Source organism: Lobosporangium transversale, assembly GCF_002105155.1.
Source record: "Lobosporangium transversale strain NRRL 3116 chromosome Unknown BCR41scaffold_53, whole genome shotgun sequence".
Lineage (NCBI taxonomy): Eukaryota > Fungi > Mortierellomycota > Mortierellomycetes > Mortierellales > Mortierellaceae > Lobosporangium > Lobosporangium transversale.
The window spans coordinates 104,508-120,520 of NW_019029031.1; the positions used below are offsets into that span (position 1 = coordinate 104,508).

Sequence of the window (16,013 nt, forward strand, 5' to 3'; positions counted from 1 at the left end):
AACAACGATAAAAATTAAAAAAAAGGCGGCAAAAAGATAGAAAGGCTTGCTTTGCCCCCAATTGGTCAACGCAAAATGGAAATGACAGTTGTTCTTGTCATCTACTTGGCATTGCCGTATTAAATACATGGATTAGAAACTGAAAGTGTCATCAACATTATTTTTTTATTTGTTAATGCGTGGATGTGGTCTGTTTAATAAATGTTTATGTATTCATCGTATTCATAAACACTCCCATCGTCTTTATTCAATTTATGCCTCTCCATCCCTATTTGCAGTGCAGTAGTTTGTTTTGGTCCTGTGAGAGAGCCTTTTTTTACTTTTGTTTTGATTGATTACGCTGATTTATGCAAGTAAATCCAAATTCTATTGACAGAATAGAGTAGAGCCACGAGTGCGATGACTTGATGAGTTGAAGGGGTTGTTGCAGTTCAGTTCAAACAAAGAAAGAGCCTTTTTTGAATTGGTGGCAAATGACTACAGTGCAATCCACGTGCACTTATCTGAGGATGCAAATGTTTATTGATGATTCGATAATGTTGACAATAATAACGATGGTAATATTAAGCGCTATACTGCCTTTCAATGCTTGATATATTCATATTTCTCCCAACCAACACGATCCAAAGTATCAATCTTTGTAAGGACTTCCTTCTCCATGGTATCCTGATACTTGATCATCTTTTCCAGATAAGAAGGAATAAAACTTCCAAGCATACGCACAGCCAACAAAGCTGCATTTGTACTATTGTTGATTGCGACCGTCGCTACTGGAACACCACGCTAAAAAGTAATGAAAATAATATTATTATTAATAACTATAGTAGTAATAATAAATAGTTTTTTTTTTTTTTTAGGCTTTTCATCATAGAATAGACTCATATGAAATTACTTACAGGCATCTGAACAATAGAATGCAATGAATCAACACCGTCCAATGTACTTCCGCGAACAGGAACACCAATGACAGGAAGAGGTGTCAATGCCGCGACCATGCCAGGCAAGTGAGCAGCGCCACCAGCACCGGCAATGATCACCTTGATTCCACGTTTATGTGCCATACGTCCAAAATGATACATCCTTTCAGGTGTCCTGTGTGCTGATACCAAGGACAACTCAAAAGGGACCGAAAGCTTTGTCAAGATCTGAGCTGCTGCCTCCATCACCTTCAAGTCACTGTCTGATCCCATGACAATAGAGACTAATGGATCAAGATTGAAGGGCGACTCATCCTTCGGATCCATGGCCATGACCATAGGCAAGAGGCGGTCATGAACTTCCTGCATCGAATCTCCAACCACAGTGATATGGCCCATCTTGCGTCCGGCCTTGCATTCCTTTTTACCGTACAGATGAGTTGTAGCGCCGGGTGCACTATATGCGAGCTTACAGGCTTCATAGGTCTTTTCACCAGCTCCCAAGATGTTCAGCATACCAGCTGCCTGAACCTTCATCTCAGTTGATCCAAGAGGAAGACCAAGAATGGCCCGAAGGTGGTTCTCAAACTGGGACGTGTGTGAAGCTTCAATTGTGTAATGTCCTGAATTGTGGGGACGAGGAGCAATCTCGTTTAACAGGATCTGACCTATCGTTCAAAGAAATTTAAACCAAATTTTAGTGTCAGGAGTTTGGACTGCTGTAATGACTCATTCTCTACACTGTTCCGAGGAAGAAGAAAAAAAAAAAAAAAAAAAAAAAAAAGCCTGCCTTACCATCCTTCATCAAGAACATCTCGACACCAAAAATACCGGCTCCAGTGAAGCTCGAGATAGCATTCTCAGCAACCTTGCGAGCTCTCTCTTGAATTGAAGTAGAGAAAGATTCATCTGAAGTGCCACTCAATCCACGTCCCACCTGAGCAGGCGCAAAAACAAGATGGCAAATGCTGTTTTTGTGCACTGTCTCAACCACAGGGTAGGAACGCACCTCTCCGGTGACAGATCGGACAACCATCACCGCCAACTCGCGATCAAACTTTGCCCAGCGTTCAGCATACAGAGGCACACCTGGAGCAAGCTTTGATCGTGCATCCTGAAGATCCTCCTCTGATCGAACCACATAGTTGCCCCTACCATCGTAAGCCAATGTCTTTGCCTTGAGCATAAAGGGGTATCCAAACTCTTGCCCAGCCCTCTCAATTGCTGCCTGATCAGGGCAGTCGAGTGAATCGGCGAGAGGGATGTTGTGCTTGGAAAGATGTTGCTTCTGAAGATATTTATCTTGGATCAAAGAGATGGTGGCTGGCGTTGGGTGAATAGCCTTACCACTGGCCTCAAGCTCCTTGAGAACTTCAGTATCGACATGCTCAATCTCGACAGTGATAACATCGACCGAAGCAGCGAGCTCACGGATCTTGACAGGATCCTTGAAGGAGCCTTCAATATGAGTTTGGAAAGCGTTTACCTGCTTTGCTGGTGCGTCGACTGGCTCATCCAAAATCGTAAGCGAGATATTAAGGCGGGAAGCAGCCTCCTGGACCATACGTCCAAGCTGTCCTCCTCCGAGAATGCCAACCTTACGAGACTCCATTGTAATGATTGAATGAGGGAGGGAGGTGAATGGAACAGAATGTTGTTGGGGAAGAGATTCGATTTGGGCAAGATAAAGTTTTACAAAAAAAAATTCTTATTTAGTCCATTTGCGGGGAAACAAGCTGGTCACGGGACTTCAAGACAAAGCTTTCTCCTTGTTTGTATTCTTGTATTCTTTGTCTGATAATTATAACAAAAAAAAATGTATTCTTTGTCTGATCGAAGTGCAGTAATGCACACGGGTGTGCCTGTATCGAATATAATTATAGAACTGCTTCCACAGCGCCTGATATTTGGAATTACTCCAGGTTGTTGCGTTCAGACTTTATTTTGTTTTCGGTAAAAGTTTATCCTGACAAGTTTTCTAATGAGACAACAAGTAATAAAGCTCGATACTTTAACCGTACGAGCTCATTCCTGTGATAGGATAACAAAAAAAAAAACTATTTGAACGAATTGTATTGATCCAAATGAAGCCGTCAAAGCAGTGCAAGGATGAATTTGTTGGCAGTGCGCTTGCAAAAACACGAAATGCGCGACACGAAGTGGGGCGCAAAGACATTTGCGGTCATTACAAAATTTCAACTTTATTTGCTAGGAAAAGTGGTGACTGTTTTGTGGCCGTGTCAAAAAGATAATGAGCTCATATAATTATGGCACACGGCGAAAGCTGCGGTTGCATTACTTTGTCCCTCTTCTCTCCAAATTCATCAGCTCCACTTTCCTCTCAACTCACTCGTTTTTCTCTTTGTACTTTCTTTTTTTTTTTTTTTTTTTTCTTCTACGGCGTTGTTGTAAACCCTTGGTATGTCTATTTTTTTTTTTATTTTTATTTTTTCTAATGTCTTGCTCGTCGCCATTGTCCAATGGAGAAGGGTGTCATTCTGTAATTCTGCGCAAACGAATAACCAAAGCGATATCGAGAATAGAATGTTTTATACTAACAGCCATATCTGTCTTATTTTCTCCAACTCCTCCTTCAAACTGCTATTTCCCTTGGGCTGGACGCTGTTTTGGCATTGTATCTGTCTACTCAACCCAAAATGCCTCGACCGAAACCTCTTCACTCTTTCTTTTTTATCTTCGTGTAAATATAAATACTTTTTTTTTTTTTTTTTTTTTTTTTTTCTGTTCTCATCTACCAGCCAGCTTTTCAGAAAACAATCCAAGCAGCACTTCTACTTGTTCTACTTTTATTTTATTTTTATTTGACGCAACATGTTGTTCAAACTTTCTACTGTGGCCCTCCTTATGGCTTCATCTGCCATGGCGCTCCCTTCTTTTCTTCAGTCGGAGAGATTGGCGCCCGTCATCTCCTCTGTTGATGCTGATATCGTCCCTGATTCGTACTTTGTTGTCTTCAAGGACGGTGTCCGTGCTCAAGACAATTCTGCCTGGGTGAACGACCTTCACAGACGCGACTTGTCCATTAATGGTGTTTGGGATAACTTCACCAGCGGTGTCAGACATGTTTATGACATGGGTAGCTTCCAGGGAATCGCAGGTCGTTTCCGTCCTGATGTCCTTGAGGAGATCCGTAAGAATCCCAATGTAAGTCAGTATTGAAATAATGAAAATTGTCGATTTTTTTTATTATTTTTATTATTTTTATTCTCGCTGGTTTCGTCATTTCTCCAACTGGGATATACGTGTTCATTTGCTTTTGTCGACATCAGCTGGTTCAGGCGACACTATTTCATTAAAGCAAGGCACAAATAGATAGAAACAGGACTGAGCCATTTATGGTTACGAACCTAAAATTACTTTTTACGTTCTAAACTACTGCACAAGACTCATCTTGCAGCAAACTACCAAAAAAAAAAAAAAAAAAAAAAAAAATACCTTGAATAATAATAATAATAACAGTGCTCTTGTTTGTCCTTCGTCATATGGATCATTTGACCATAGTGCATTAAGCAAATCACAGAAGTGATGTGACAACATTGTATTCTAATCTTTTTTCTTTTTTTTTTTTTTTTTTTTCCTTTTTTTCATCTCCCATCTGTTGATGCTCCTATTTCCTTAGGTCGATTATATCGAACGCGACCAGATCGTCTATACCTCTGGGATCACCACCCAGACTCGTGCTCCTTGGGGATTGGCCCGTATCTCTCACCGCAAGGGTTTGACTTTGGGAACCTTCAACAAGTATGAGCACAATCCCCAAGGTGGTGATGGTATCACTGTCTTTGTCATCGATACTGGTATCAACACCAAGCACAAGGAATTTGAGGGCAGAGCCGAGTGGGGTGCTACCATCCCCGCTGGTGACCCTGACCAGGATGACAACGGACACGGTACTCACTGCGCTGGAACTATCGGAAGCAGAGCATATGGTGTCTCCAAGAAGGCCAAGGTTGTCGCTGTCAAGGTCTTGCGTTCCAATGGATCTGGTACAATGGCTGATGTCGTCTCTGGTGTCGATTTCGCTGTCAAGCGTCATTTGGAACTCAAGGGCAAGCAAGGTGAAAAGTACAAGGGTTCGGTTGCCAACATGTCCCTTGGAGGTGGCAAGTCCCGTCCCTTGGATTCTGCTGTAGCCAACGCTGTTTCTTCGGGTCTCCACTTTGCGGTCGCTGCCGGTAACGACAACCGTAATGCTTGCGATTACTCACCTGCAGGTGTTGAGAGTGCTGTCACTGTTGCTGCTTCGACCTTGTCAGACTCACGTGCCTACTTCTCGAACCATGGTCCCTGTGTCGACATTTTTGGACCTGGTCTGGAGATTGAGTCGACCTGGATTGGCTCTGAGACTGCCAAGCGTACCATCTCTGGAACATCGATGGCTTCACCACACGTCGCTGGCTTGATTGCCTACTACCTGTCTTTGGCTCCTGAGAGCGGATCTGCCTTCCACACCGGCCCCTTGACTCCAAAGGAGATGAAGGCACTCTTGATTGCCCGTGGTACTCGCGATATCTTGACAGATGTCAAGTCCGATACCCCCAACATTCTCATTTACAACAATGCTGCTGAGGACAAGGAGAAGTTTTATGCTTGGTAAAAAAAAAATAAATTGTACATTATGTGAAACCAAGTCAAGGAAAAACGCCAATCACCCAATAGTGTAGTGATAAAAAAAAAAAAAAAAAAAAAAAATCGCCATGAAAGAGAGCTTCCCTTCTCTCTTTTTTTTTTTGCAGTGTAGAAATTCAGAGGAATACGAGCCACTTCGCTTTCTTTCTTTTGTATTGTTTCATATAGAATTGTCTACTTTGCTCTTTTTCTTTTTTATTTTCAATGCTCCCCAACGCCGTATGAGAAACCTCTCGATATTCTGTGTCAATAAATGTATAATGATTGAACAACCACTTTGATTTATTTTATTTTTTTTCTCTATAACTTGGGATTGCCGTATGGGCCGTACTGGACATATTCACGTTTGATATCAGAGAGTGATCTACAACCTGCCAGAGCCATGGCCATCTCGAACTCTTTTTGAATCAAGTCCAATGTCAATGTCACACCATCTTCTCCCTAAAGAAAGAGGTTAAAAAAAAAAAAAAAAAAAAAAAATTGATGATGGGAGTTAGAGAACAGAGAAATAAATACTACAAGTGGTTGACTACAGGGATTTTTATTTTCTGTTCAACTTACATCATGGACAAGGCCCCAAAGAATAGGTCGTCCCAAAAAGACTGCCTTTGCACCCAAGGCAAGGGCCTTTAACACATCAGTTCCTTTCCTAACACCACCATCCAAATACACCTCAATGTCTCTGCCCTTGACAGCTTCCAGAACTTCAGGCAATGCATCAATCTACAAGGGCATCCAGCACATTCAAAAGAAACGAAAAATTTAAATTCAGACATGGTTAGTAAAAGGTCTCTGATAAGAATAAAAATTATGAAAAGAAACTCTTTCCCTCCCTCTCTATTCCTTTTTCTTACCGTAGCCAAAACGCCATCCAGTTGACGGCCTCCATGATTACTAACAAGGATCCCTTTGACGCCAGCATCAGCAGCAAGCTTAGCATCCTCGGCTGTCAAAACGCCCTTGACAATGATTGGCAACTTTGAGATGGATTGGACCCACTTGATATCATCCCAATTCAAGCTCGAATCAATCTGGGTGACGACATAAGCGGCCAGACTCGATTCTTGTCGAACCACTTTTTTGGTTCCACCTATTGCCGCTCTTTTTATCTCTGCGGATTTCGTCGACGCAGAAGTATGACCAGGAGTAGTAGCAGAAGCAGTAAAAGCTTCTTGTTCTTTTTGGATTGATTTTTCAACAACTACATCTTCGTGTTCTTGTTGGTCTAGGATATTGGCCATTGTAACCTTTGAATCCTTTGTTTCAAAGTTGGCCATGCTCAAATGAGGAGGCAACTTGAAGACGTTCCTAACATCTGCGAGACGACGACCTAATAATGGTGTATCGACCGTGATGACCAAAGCTTTGTGCAAAAGAGAGGAGAGGAAGGAAAAAAAAAAAAAGATTAGCTTTCTAGAACTGTAAAAAAAAAATTTGATCGGTGGCACAAAGTGTCCTTGCCCTAGTGGAAATGTGTCATCAGGCACAAATCTCAAAATCGGAATGACTCTTTTCTGCTGGTTGTGCGTTTATGACATGTATGTGTATGTGTATGTAAGTGTAAAAAAAAAAAAAAAAAAAAAAAAAAAAACTTACCTTTATAACCAGCCTTCTCTGCACGACTTATTATATTTTTGGTCATGGCGCGATCCTTGTAAACATAAAGCTGAAACCAGAATAAGGGAAGACCTGGAGTAGAGTGATCGACTGGGATCTCTTTTCCAGCCGCAATGGTGTCTTCACAACTGGTTGTTGCCCAGGAAGAAAGAATCATACATTTCTTGGCCTTGGCAGCCGCTTTTTTTTTTTTTTTTAAAAAAAAAAAAAAAAAAAAAAAAAAAAAAAAGTTAGATTTCTGGTTATTTGTTTTATGTGATGATGAAAGAAAAAAAAAAAAAAAAAAAAAAAAAAAAAAAAAACTCACCTCGAGCAGTAGCTTTCTCGCCTTCATCATTTGCTAAACGTTGCATTGCTGTGGGGGCAATGCAGATCGGGCTGCTCACAGGGTGACCCAACAAAGTAGTCCGGGTGTCAACCTTGGACACATCCCTGAGGATTCTAGGACGAAGACGAATTCTTTTTATTTTTATTTTCATCAGAAAAAGAGATTTGTAAGGATATGGAAAGACGCGATTTTGTTTAATGTCATCAATGTTATTTAAAAAGATTTTCGTTATTTAATATTTACCGAGAGAATGCGTCTTGGTTGTCTTTGAGAGTCTGCATATCATTTGCTCCACTACGATAGTAGTCAAGAGCGTTAATGTCTAAAGAGATGGCGGCATTGTTCTCCAAGTCTGCAAGGCAGATGGGAACGAGACGATGCTGAGGACGGGCCATGGTGAAAAAAAAAAAAAAAAAAAAAATGTTGCTGTTTGCTTAAAATGAATGAAGGAGAAAAAAAAAAAAAAGTTTGCAGCACCGAGCGTTAATTGACTTTGTAATATAAACCATGGGAAATGTTGGAGCGAACCAAAGTCACGAGGCTGGCTCCTGCCCACATTCGCCCGAGGACTGCTTGTTTTTGCATACATCTCCGGTTAAATAAGAAAAGATAGATCAGTATTTTCATCGCCTGCATTCTGCATGTTTAAACATTACTTGCGTCATTTTCATTGACATTAAACATTAATTGCATTTTGCAATTACTTTTTCTATTTCATTCATTCTAAATTTTTCGCGTCGTTCAAGGTTTTTATTGCTTAGACGCTTATTGCGCATTCCATTGATAAGACATAAATAGTTAAAATTAAGAAGGATAAAAAGATATGAGTTTCGGGCGACCACCAGGCTTTACAACTTTTTCTGCAGCCCCGCCAGATCGTGGAAGCTTCCCTCTTGATCATGATGGTAACTTACATGTCAAAGGATACATATTTCACGTAACGAAATGGAGAAAGGGAAAGGATTAAAAGGACCTTTGGGGATTACCCCTCCTTTCGATTCAATTGCTAAAAACATCTACTTTAATTAATTTTTATTTTTTATGCATGCTAGGTGAATGTACTCTGTTCATGAAAGAATACCTGAGCTGCCTCAAGGAAAACCAAAACAACAATGGCAAATGTAGACATTTATCTAAGCGATATCTCAAATGTCGTATGGAAAAGTAAGAAAGTTCTGGATAATCCCCTCAATGTCCAGTACTAGAGATGGGAGATTAGGGGTTGGAGAGAGAGAGAGAGAGAGAGGGAATGAGATTGAGGATCTTTTTTTTTTTTTTTTTTTTTTTTTTTTTGTTGCAGTGTGTAGCTCAACCCAGTTAATCTTTGGAGATGGTGGCGTAAAAAAAGTTTGAGTCTAAAATTTTAACTAATGGATTGTATACATGACTTTTTTTTTTTTTTTTTTTTTTTTTTTTAATGTTGTCAAAAGGGGTCTTATGGGTAATGATAGTTTCAAGAACTTGGGCTTCCAAGATGATGAATTTGATGATGACGGAGACAAGAGCAACAGGGATAACAAGGTCTACAAGACTGAAAAAGCAGCAGGAGCAGCAGAAATAGGAAAAGCAGCAGCAACAACAACTACAGCTACGACGAGACAGAGCTCTACCCCTGATATCAGTACTCTAAAAGATTCAGCCGGTCTGTCTTCGTCCAAGGACGCGAAAAAAGACTATGAAGGATAATAAGCTTAAGGAAGATAAGAAATAGTAGGATAAATTAAAATAGAAGATTAAATAGTTAAATAATTACGCGACTATTGACTTTTCAAGGCACATGTTTGGCGCACATAAAAAAAGGAAAAAATCCTGAGAATAGACAATTTTGACACAAAGAAAAAAAAAGATCTCTTGGCATACATACAGAGTAAAGAAAAAAAGGAGGAGAACGTATAAAAGTATAAATCGACATGCAGGATGCACGCAAAAAAAAAATAAATAAATAAACACCACGTTCTTACTTAGTTCATGGACAGAAAAGATGCACTACTATCACTTCTACCCTCCTAGCAAAAAAAAAAAAAAAAAAAAAAAAAAGGATCTAGGCACACATTGGGGGGTTTTTTCTTCTTTGCTTGAACCAATAGGGTAGTACTTTGAACGCGTTAAATGAACCAAATCAGCGGAAGGGAAGAAAGGGAGTTGAGAAACTTGTTTGGGCGAGAAAATGTTCCCGCATAACAATGGACAAGAGGATAATGAAGACGGGAAGGAAATGGCTCTCTTACTTTGTCATCTAAAGATCTTGCCTTGAACCATATCCATCTGCTTGTATACTTTGATGAACAAAAACTCTTGAGGAAATCCATAAATTTCCTTTTTCGCATTTCAAATAAAACGGCATAAGAAATACTTTTATAGATTTCTATCCACTTTTTTTCCTATGTTTCAATGCAGGAGCTTCTCTTTTTAGGAAAGAAAGAGGAATATAGTCAGAAGTAACGTTGTTCAAGCTTTCTATTCAACCAATTGCTACCCCATTTCCCGATGGCGAAGTAATTTGATGCCAAGCCTTTTTTTAAGGGTTCTTTTTGAGCAAAACTCAAAAACTCAAAAAGTCAAAAAAAAAAAAAAAAAATAAGCGAAGATGCATGAAACTAAAAAAAAAAAAAAAAAAAAAAAAAAAAGAGAAACAGAAGGGGCTTGTTATTGAATTGAGTTGATGACGGAGTAATGGCCCAAGCCAAGATGAAAGAGTGAAAGGTAAAGCAAAATATATTTCGAGATTGGTGATCGACAACCACCGAATTAGGTGTGGTGTGGCAAGAGAAAGCAAAAAATTCGCGCCTGAATTGAGTTTTTTCTTTTTTGCTATTCTCACCGAAAAGGAGAGCGGGAGAAAAGTGATGGCAAAACAAATAAAGAAAAAAAAAAAAAAAGAGGTCCGTTTTTTTCTTAATACTACTGTCTTGTGCTCTATAATTTAACGACTGTAAGATTGTAAAGCATGTCCCCCGTTTCATTGAAATATCGGCATCCTTTCCATGTCTTTTCTTTTCTTTTTTTTTTTTTTTTTTTCTTTTTTTTCTGATCACCTCATTCATCACTTGCCCACTCTTTTTTTTTTGTGAGTTTGTAAAAAAGTTTTTTTTTTTAATTCCAACGATATAAACCCACTTTTACTAATTCTTATTTGTTTGTCTTTTTTTCTTCTTTTTAGCATTTACTCTTCCCTTCTCTTTCTTTGTTTTTTTTAGTAAGTTTTTTTTTTTTATATCGATAAGGCATATACGCAATAAGGATTGAAAACAGAACAACCTTTATCGTATTTCACTAGATTAGACTCTATCCTTTTGTTCCTGTGGTTACAGCCTTTCTTGGGTGATAACTATGGACAGTGATATTAATTAATTCCAATATGACCCAAAATACGATAATGTCGCAAAAAACAATGAATTTTTTTTTTACAGATTCTCCCTTTCGACATGAGGTTTAATATCGGACTGGGGCATGCTCCCTTCCTTTTCCCGCCAATATCTGCGCAGCACTCTCTCTTTCTTTTCTTTTCTTTTTTTTTTTTTTTTGTGAACGAGTATTTACTACCAATATCTATCCTTTTCAACTCCATTTTTTATTTCCATCTTAATTTTTATTTGTTGTCACGCAATGCACCATGTTGTGTATGTGTAACGGAGTGCTGTCGTTCGTTTGGGGTTATAACCCTTTAATCACAAAAACAATGATAATTTTGAGGGTTGCCATGCAAGATTCAAGGAACCACAACGTGACATGCACTAATAACAAAACAAAACAATAACATCCTCAATTTTTTTTATAGCTTCTCGTTTATTAGAAAAAAAAAAAAAAATGGTCTCTCTTCGCATTTGTTCCGATAACGAGGATGGAGCCCCCAGTCGCTCTCCCACAACGGAACGAGGAAACGAGAGACAAGGCCATGACCATGATGATAGCATGGTCAATGGCACTGTTAACTTAAATGGTCACGGTCATACCAATGGCCATTCTAACGGAGGTATCACCTAAAGAATAACCTTAATGGCCTATGATATTAACCCACCAATCACCGTCCATCGCCTTCACCGTTTCCCTCCGCAAAGGCTTAATTATATTTTTTACTCTCTCTCTCTCTCTGTTTCTTGTTCCTTGACGCGTGTTGTTTTTTGCTTTTCTTTTTTTTTTTTTTTTTTTTTTTTTTTTGTTTGTTTTTTGTGGGAAATGGACCTCAATTATGACATATCTTTGAGCATGTGACTCAGTGGCGGAGATCAGAACTTTGTTAAGTTGGCAGCTTTTTTTTTTTTTTTTTTTTTGTTTTCTTTTACTTTCTTCTCAAACTCCTTCCATTCTTATATATGTTCTAGACGAGCCTTCGCTTCCTGCGGCTCAAGTGGCAAGTCCCTCCCTGTTCTTGAGGAACCACCCTCAAGTACCCGCTGATATTGGAGAGGAATGGCGGACTCTCCCAGAAGAGACCCGGCTACAGACACAGGGCCTTCAGATTCATCTTGATAACTTTCTCCGCCCCTCCTTTTCTTTCAGAATTTCGTCCAGAGATCAAGTCACTCAATGGACGAATGTTGCTGAAGAAAACACCAGCGTTTCTCCTACTCACCAAGACTCTATGAACCAGATTCTAGAGGGCGAGGGAGATGAAGGCAAGAACGAAAATTCGCATCAAGAAATGCTACAAAAATGGCCATGAACAAGAAATATCGAACTATGAAAAATAACCAAAACTCGTGATTGCACCCACGTTTTTGTTACGCAAAATAGCACCATCAAGTTGATTGGGAGGATCCATCAACAAGATTGGCGGATGGAGACAGTCCAGGGAGGAGTTTTTTTTTTTTATTTTTTTTTTAAAAAAAAAACTTGCTCATCATAGAAAAACCCGTTTAATAAATTTTATTTATTTAAAAAAAAAAAAAAAAAAAAAAAAAAAGAATACCATGATTTTTACGCGGACAAAGTTTAATTGATAAAGTATGAGTTCTGTACTAGACCGGTTGAATGGAACTGATGCTTGGGAAAGGATTTCCTTTACTCAACACAAGAATTCTTTTTTCTTGTGAAAGGTACCCTCGGATGTAATTCTAAGAAAGAATAGAAATATCAGAAATCAGATGGAACAAAACCAAACAAAAAAACAAAAAAAAAAAAAAAATAAAAAAAAAAAAAGACCAGTGACACAAAAATAAAAAATAAAAACCAATGGGATGTCTAATGCTTAAATTATCATTATGGAATGCTTGTGTCAACAAAACGTTCTTTGACCTCCCCTGAAAAAAAAAAAAAAAAAAAAAAAAGGTGATGCATACTTTACCTTGTAGATCATATTAGCGATCATGCATTCGACTTCGTCCAGGTCCGCCGTTACACCAACAAAAGCCAATGCCGTCTGGAACGCTGAAATACTTACTCTACTCGTTCCACCCGTCGTCTTGTATCTATTTTTTATTTTTTGTTTAAAAATTAAGTAAACATCTGAAAGCGGAGGCGCAATAATTATGCAAAAGAAAAAAGAAGAAAAAAAAAAAACGACATTGATGCTTGCATGCTGCATGCATGCGTATTTCGCGAGAAAAAAGGAAAAAAAAAAAAAAAAAAAAAAAAAAAAGATTAACTTACACTTTCTTGAATAAGGTCCGCATCACCAGGCCTCTTGACATCTCCACAGTGAGATAGGTACCCATGACCATGAATCGTCCTGCTGCTTGGCTCAAGCCTTCATCAAACAGCTGCACGTTCCCAGTTTTGATTGCATGTATCAAAGGTCCATAAAGAGAGTCCAGTTCTGGAAACTCACGTAGTAAGCTTGCTGAAGGTAAAGATCCACGCAAGAGTCTTGCTGGGATCAAATAATTCAGAATTAAACGTCGATGTTTATGAAACTTTGGTGGTGTCCGATCAAATGCAAACTGTAGATCTGCTTCGGCCTTAAAGGAATAAAGGAATAGGAAAGAAGAAAGAGTTACATTTATAACTATGTTGTCATGAGTGTCATTAGTCTTGCGGTGTCATTGCCAAAGCTTTGACTCCATTTTTTTTTTTATTTTTTTACCTTTGTAAAATCCGCATCAAATGATGATAGGACACCGGTGTAATAACGCATTGTTACTTGATGTGCCATAGGAAACTGACTCAACTCTGGAAGTTCTGCTACTTGAATCGCACGAATGATGTTTTTACACAAATTGTGCGATTTCAGCTATTGTTATCAATTAAAGTAATATTATTAATCAAAATAACCCAACATCCAAATGGTAAAAGGCAAAGTGCTTCTTTCAATAGCCAAACTAAGCTTTTTTTTTTTAAAAAAAAAAAAAAAAAAAAAAAAACGTACTTTGAAGTAGGTTCTGAAAAGAATACATGCTATGTTATATGTTCCCCATTTTTTAGAAGATTGAATTGGTGATCTGTAGAACGAGAAAAATAAATAAAAACCTATGTCAACCTTTGATGTTTGCTCTATTGAGATTGAACAATTTGAGGAAACGATTAATTTGCTCCTCACATTACCGGTCTGTAATACACGATGTAAATGATTTGTTGACCATACGAGCACAATCCTCCAGACTGACAGGTGCCTCTCCTCTTTGTTCTAATTGCTTATCTGCCTACATGTTTAAAATAAAATATAAGCAAGTCAACATAATGGAAAAGGAGTTTTTTTCTTTTTTCTTTTTTTTTTCTTTTCCTCGCTCTGCTTTTACCTCAACGGCGAGTTTGCAAAGATCCTTGTTAATCGTAAAAAGAGCCTCCAATGACCAGTTGGTCGTCTTCTGAAAGTCCCGTAAGAAGGCTCTAAAAAATGGTCCACGATAAAGAATGATCTGTTTAGTAATGTCCGTTTTTTGCCCCCCTCTTTTTTCCCCTTCTTTTCTTTCCCAGCTCATCGGAAAAAAAAAAAAAAAAAAAATTGCTCAAAGTGATAGGTCTTACGCAAGCGCCGTGTTTTGTGCCTCATACGCCTCAATAAAATCTCCCTTTGAAATAGCTCGCCCCGCCATGATATGATGAAAGATGATGTCGGACCAAGGCTGTTCCAAGCGATCATGACAGTTGCGTTCTACATCTCGATTCTATAGAGATTTTTCATCATTATTATTATCTTTTTTCTTTTTTTTTTTTTTGTGTGTACGTGAAAGCAATAAACAGGCATACGATATTGCATTTTGACGAGTTTAGAAAGAGCTTTTTTTTTTTTATTATAATTATTATTTTTTTTTTTTAGTGCCCGTGTCCTTACAGATTCAGGGCTATCAAGAAGCATCTTCTCTGTATGCTTGCCAAAAACCTCAATGTAACTTGAGAGCTTGTAAGCATTCTGTGTATGAAGGGCTTGGTTGATTTGGCCAATGTACATCGGTAGCTTCATGGTGGATGTTAAAAAGTGGTTTAGTTTGTTTTCCTTTTTGTGGAGAATGTCCTTGGAGCACTCTGTATGCATGCACTGCAACAGTGACTGTTTTTGCCTCATTTCCGAGTACACTCCACTAACCAGTTGAGAGCAAAGATTCATGGATACAATCTTTCTATGGTCTACTTTTCAATACGCTAAAATGAGTTGTGCGGAAGAAACTCGTGTTTTTTTTTTTTGTTGGTTACAAATCTTGAAAGAACTATCTTGTGGATGTCATGTCGGAGCAAACTAATACAACGTCAGAAGCCTTAGTCGCTGACCAATAGTTTATAAATATATAGATATCAATATATATTTTTCCTTCTTTTCACTCTTGTTCTGCAAAAGCTTTAAACGTTATCAATGAAATATATTTATAGATCAGAATTGCAAATAAAATATGCCTTGCCAATCTGGTATGACTTGAGACCTTGAAGAGTGATTCGTGTTTGGTGCTTTGGGGGAAGGAAAAATAGTATTGTATTGAGAGCATGTTATGTCATGGCGAGTAAAAATCGAGAGGGTGTTTCACTCCCTGGAAGAGGTCAGAGTGTTGGGCAATGGTGTGTGTAAATTTTGCTTTATCTATTTTTTCCGTTGGTGTCCAAGCCTTTTCCTGTGGTCTCCTTTGAGGAAGGAAGACGAGGAAGGTTTTGGTCCATCATATGCTCCTTGCAAACATTGTTTTCCTTCAGAGTAGATGGATTTTGATCTGTTTACAATCCTGTGCTGTGTTTCTTTGTTTCCCAGTGCCCATGTCTTTTTATTGGTGAGGGGATAAAATGTAACGAGTGACCAAAGCTTGAATTTGAGCAATGGAGTAAACTCCCCATTATTAGCTCAGTGATGCAAGAGTCTGCCACCACAAACATCAAAATGGGCGCCATAATGGAGTACATGTATGGGTGTACGGTATATACAATAAATGTTTCTATTAAGTTCTCTTTATTTTGTGTTTTTGTTTTTGGGAAAACGGGGCAGTAAAGAGAAAAGAGAAAGGGAGGAAGGGAGGAAGAGAGGAAGAAAGGAAGAGGGGAAGAGGGGAAGAATTGAAGAGGAGAGGAGAAGAAGAGAGGAAGAGAGAGAGAAGAAAGAAAGCCTTCTCCTAATCATCAAAGGAGAGGAGGAAGATAGGCAA

The 16,013-nt window shown here is 38.7% G+C and overlaps 6 protein-coding genes across 6 annotated transcripts; 3 read left to right on the forward strand and 3 right to left on the reverse strand.

Moving 5' to 3' along the window:
- Window positions 1–226: 226 nt before the first annotated feature.
- On the reverse strand, window positions 227–2,593 carry BCR41DRAFT_327905 (phosphoribosylaminoimidazole carboxylase). The gene is made up of 3 exons (XM_022021678.1): window positions 1,713–2,593; window positions 897–1,585; window positions 227–783 (listed from the first exon to the last, which is right to left on the reverse strand). The coding sequence occupies exons 1-3, from the start codon at window positions 2,527–2,529 to the stop codon at window positions 583–585; spliced, it is 1,707 nt and encodes a 568-aa protein (XP_021876843.1). The 5' UTR covers window positions 2,530–2,593; the 3' UTR covers window positions 227–582.
- Window positions 2,594–3,375: 782 nt separating this feature from the next.
- On the forward strand, window positions 3,376–5,733 carry BCR41DRAFT_190595 (peptidase S8/S53 domain-containing protein; the record flags this gene model as incomplete). The annotated part of the gene is made up of 3 exons (XM_022019817.1): window positions 3,376–3,618; window positions 3,822–4,082; window positions 4,558–5,733. Coding segments are annotated over 3 exons (1,482 nt in total), but the record flags the coding sequence as incomplete, so codon positions are not given.
- A 102-nt stretch (window positions 5,734–5,835) lies between these two features.
- On the reverse strand, window positions 5,836–7,921 carry BCR41DRAFT_327914 (hydroxyacid oxidase 1-like protein). The gene is made up of 6 exons (XM_022021679.1): window positions 7,756–7,921; window positions 7,492–7,643; window positions 7,164–7,364; window positions 6,422–6,930; window positions 6,129–6,290; window positions 5,836–6,008 (listed from the first exon to the last, which is right to left on the reverse strand). The coding sequence occupies exons 1-6, from the start codon at window positions 7,905–7,907 to the stop codon at window positions 5,868–5,870; spliced, it is 1,317 nt and encodes a 438-aa protein (XP_021876845.1). The 5' UTR covers window positions 7,908–7,921; the 3' UTR covers window positions 5,836–5,867.
- Window positions 7,922–8,335: 414 nt separating this feature from the next.
- On the forward strand, window positions 8,336–8,988 carry BCR41DRAFT_294613 (hypothetical protein; the record flags this gene model as incomplete). Its single annotated transcript, XM_022020404.1, has 3 exons — window positions 8,336–8,417; window positions 8,565–8,676; window positions 8,943–8,988. Coding segments are annotated over 3 exons (240 nt in total), but the record flags the coding sequence as incomplete, so codon positions are not given.
- A 2,331-nt stretch (window positions 8,989–11,319) lies between these two features.
- On the forward strand, window positions 11,320–12,175 carry BCR41DRAFT_389751 (hypothetical protein; the record flags this gene model as incomplete). Its single annotated transcript, XM_022028154.1, has 2 exons — window positions 11,320–11,485; window positions 11,835–12,175. 2 exons carry the CDS (start codon window positions 11,320–11,322, stop codon window positions 12,173–12,175), a joined length of 507 nt encoding a protein of 168 aa, XP_021876847.1.
- Window positions 12,176–12,421: 246 nt separating this feature from the next.
- Window positions 12,422–14,871, reverse strand: BCR41DRAFT_341658 (hypothetical protein). The gene is made up of 9 exons (XM_022022252.1): window positions 14,723–14,871; window positions 14,416–14,555; window positions 14,187–14,277; window positions 13,993–14,090; window positions 13,817–13,889; window positions 13,535–13,681; window positions 13,102–13,409; window positions 12,797–12,920; window positions 12,422–12,566 (listed from the first exon to the last, which is right to left on the reverse strand). Exons 1-9 carry the CDS (start codon window positions 14,849–14,851, stop codon window positions 12,471–12,473), a joined length of 1,206 nt encoding a protein of 401 aa, XP_021876848.1. The 5' UTR covers window positions 14,852–14,871; the 3' UTR covers window positions 12,422–12,470.
- Window positions 14,872–16,013: the final 1,142 nt, after the last annotated feature.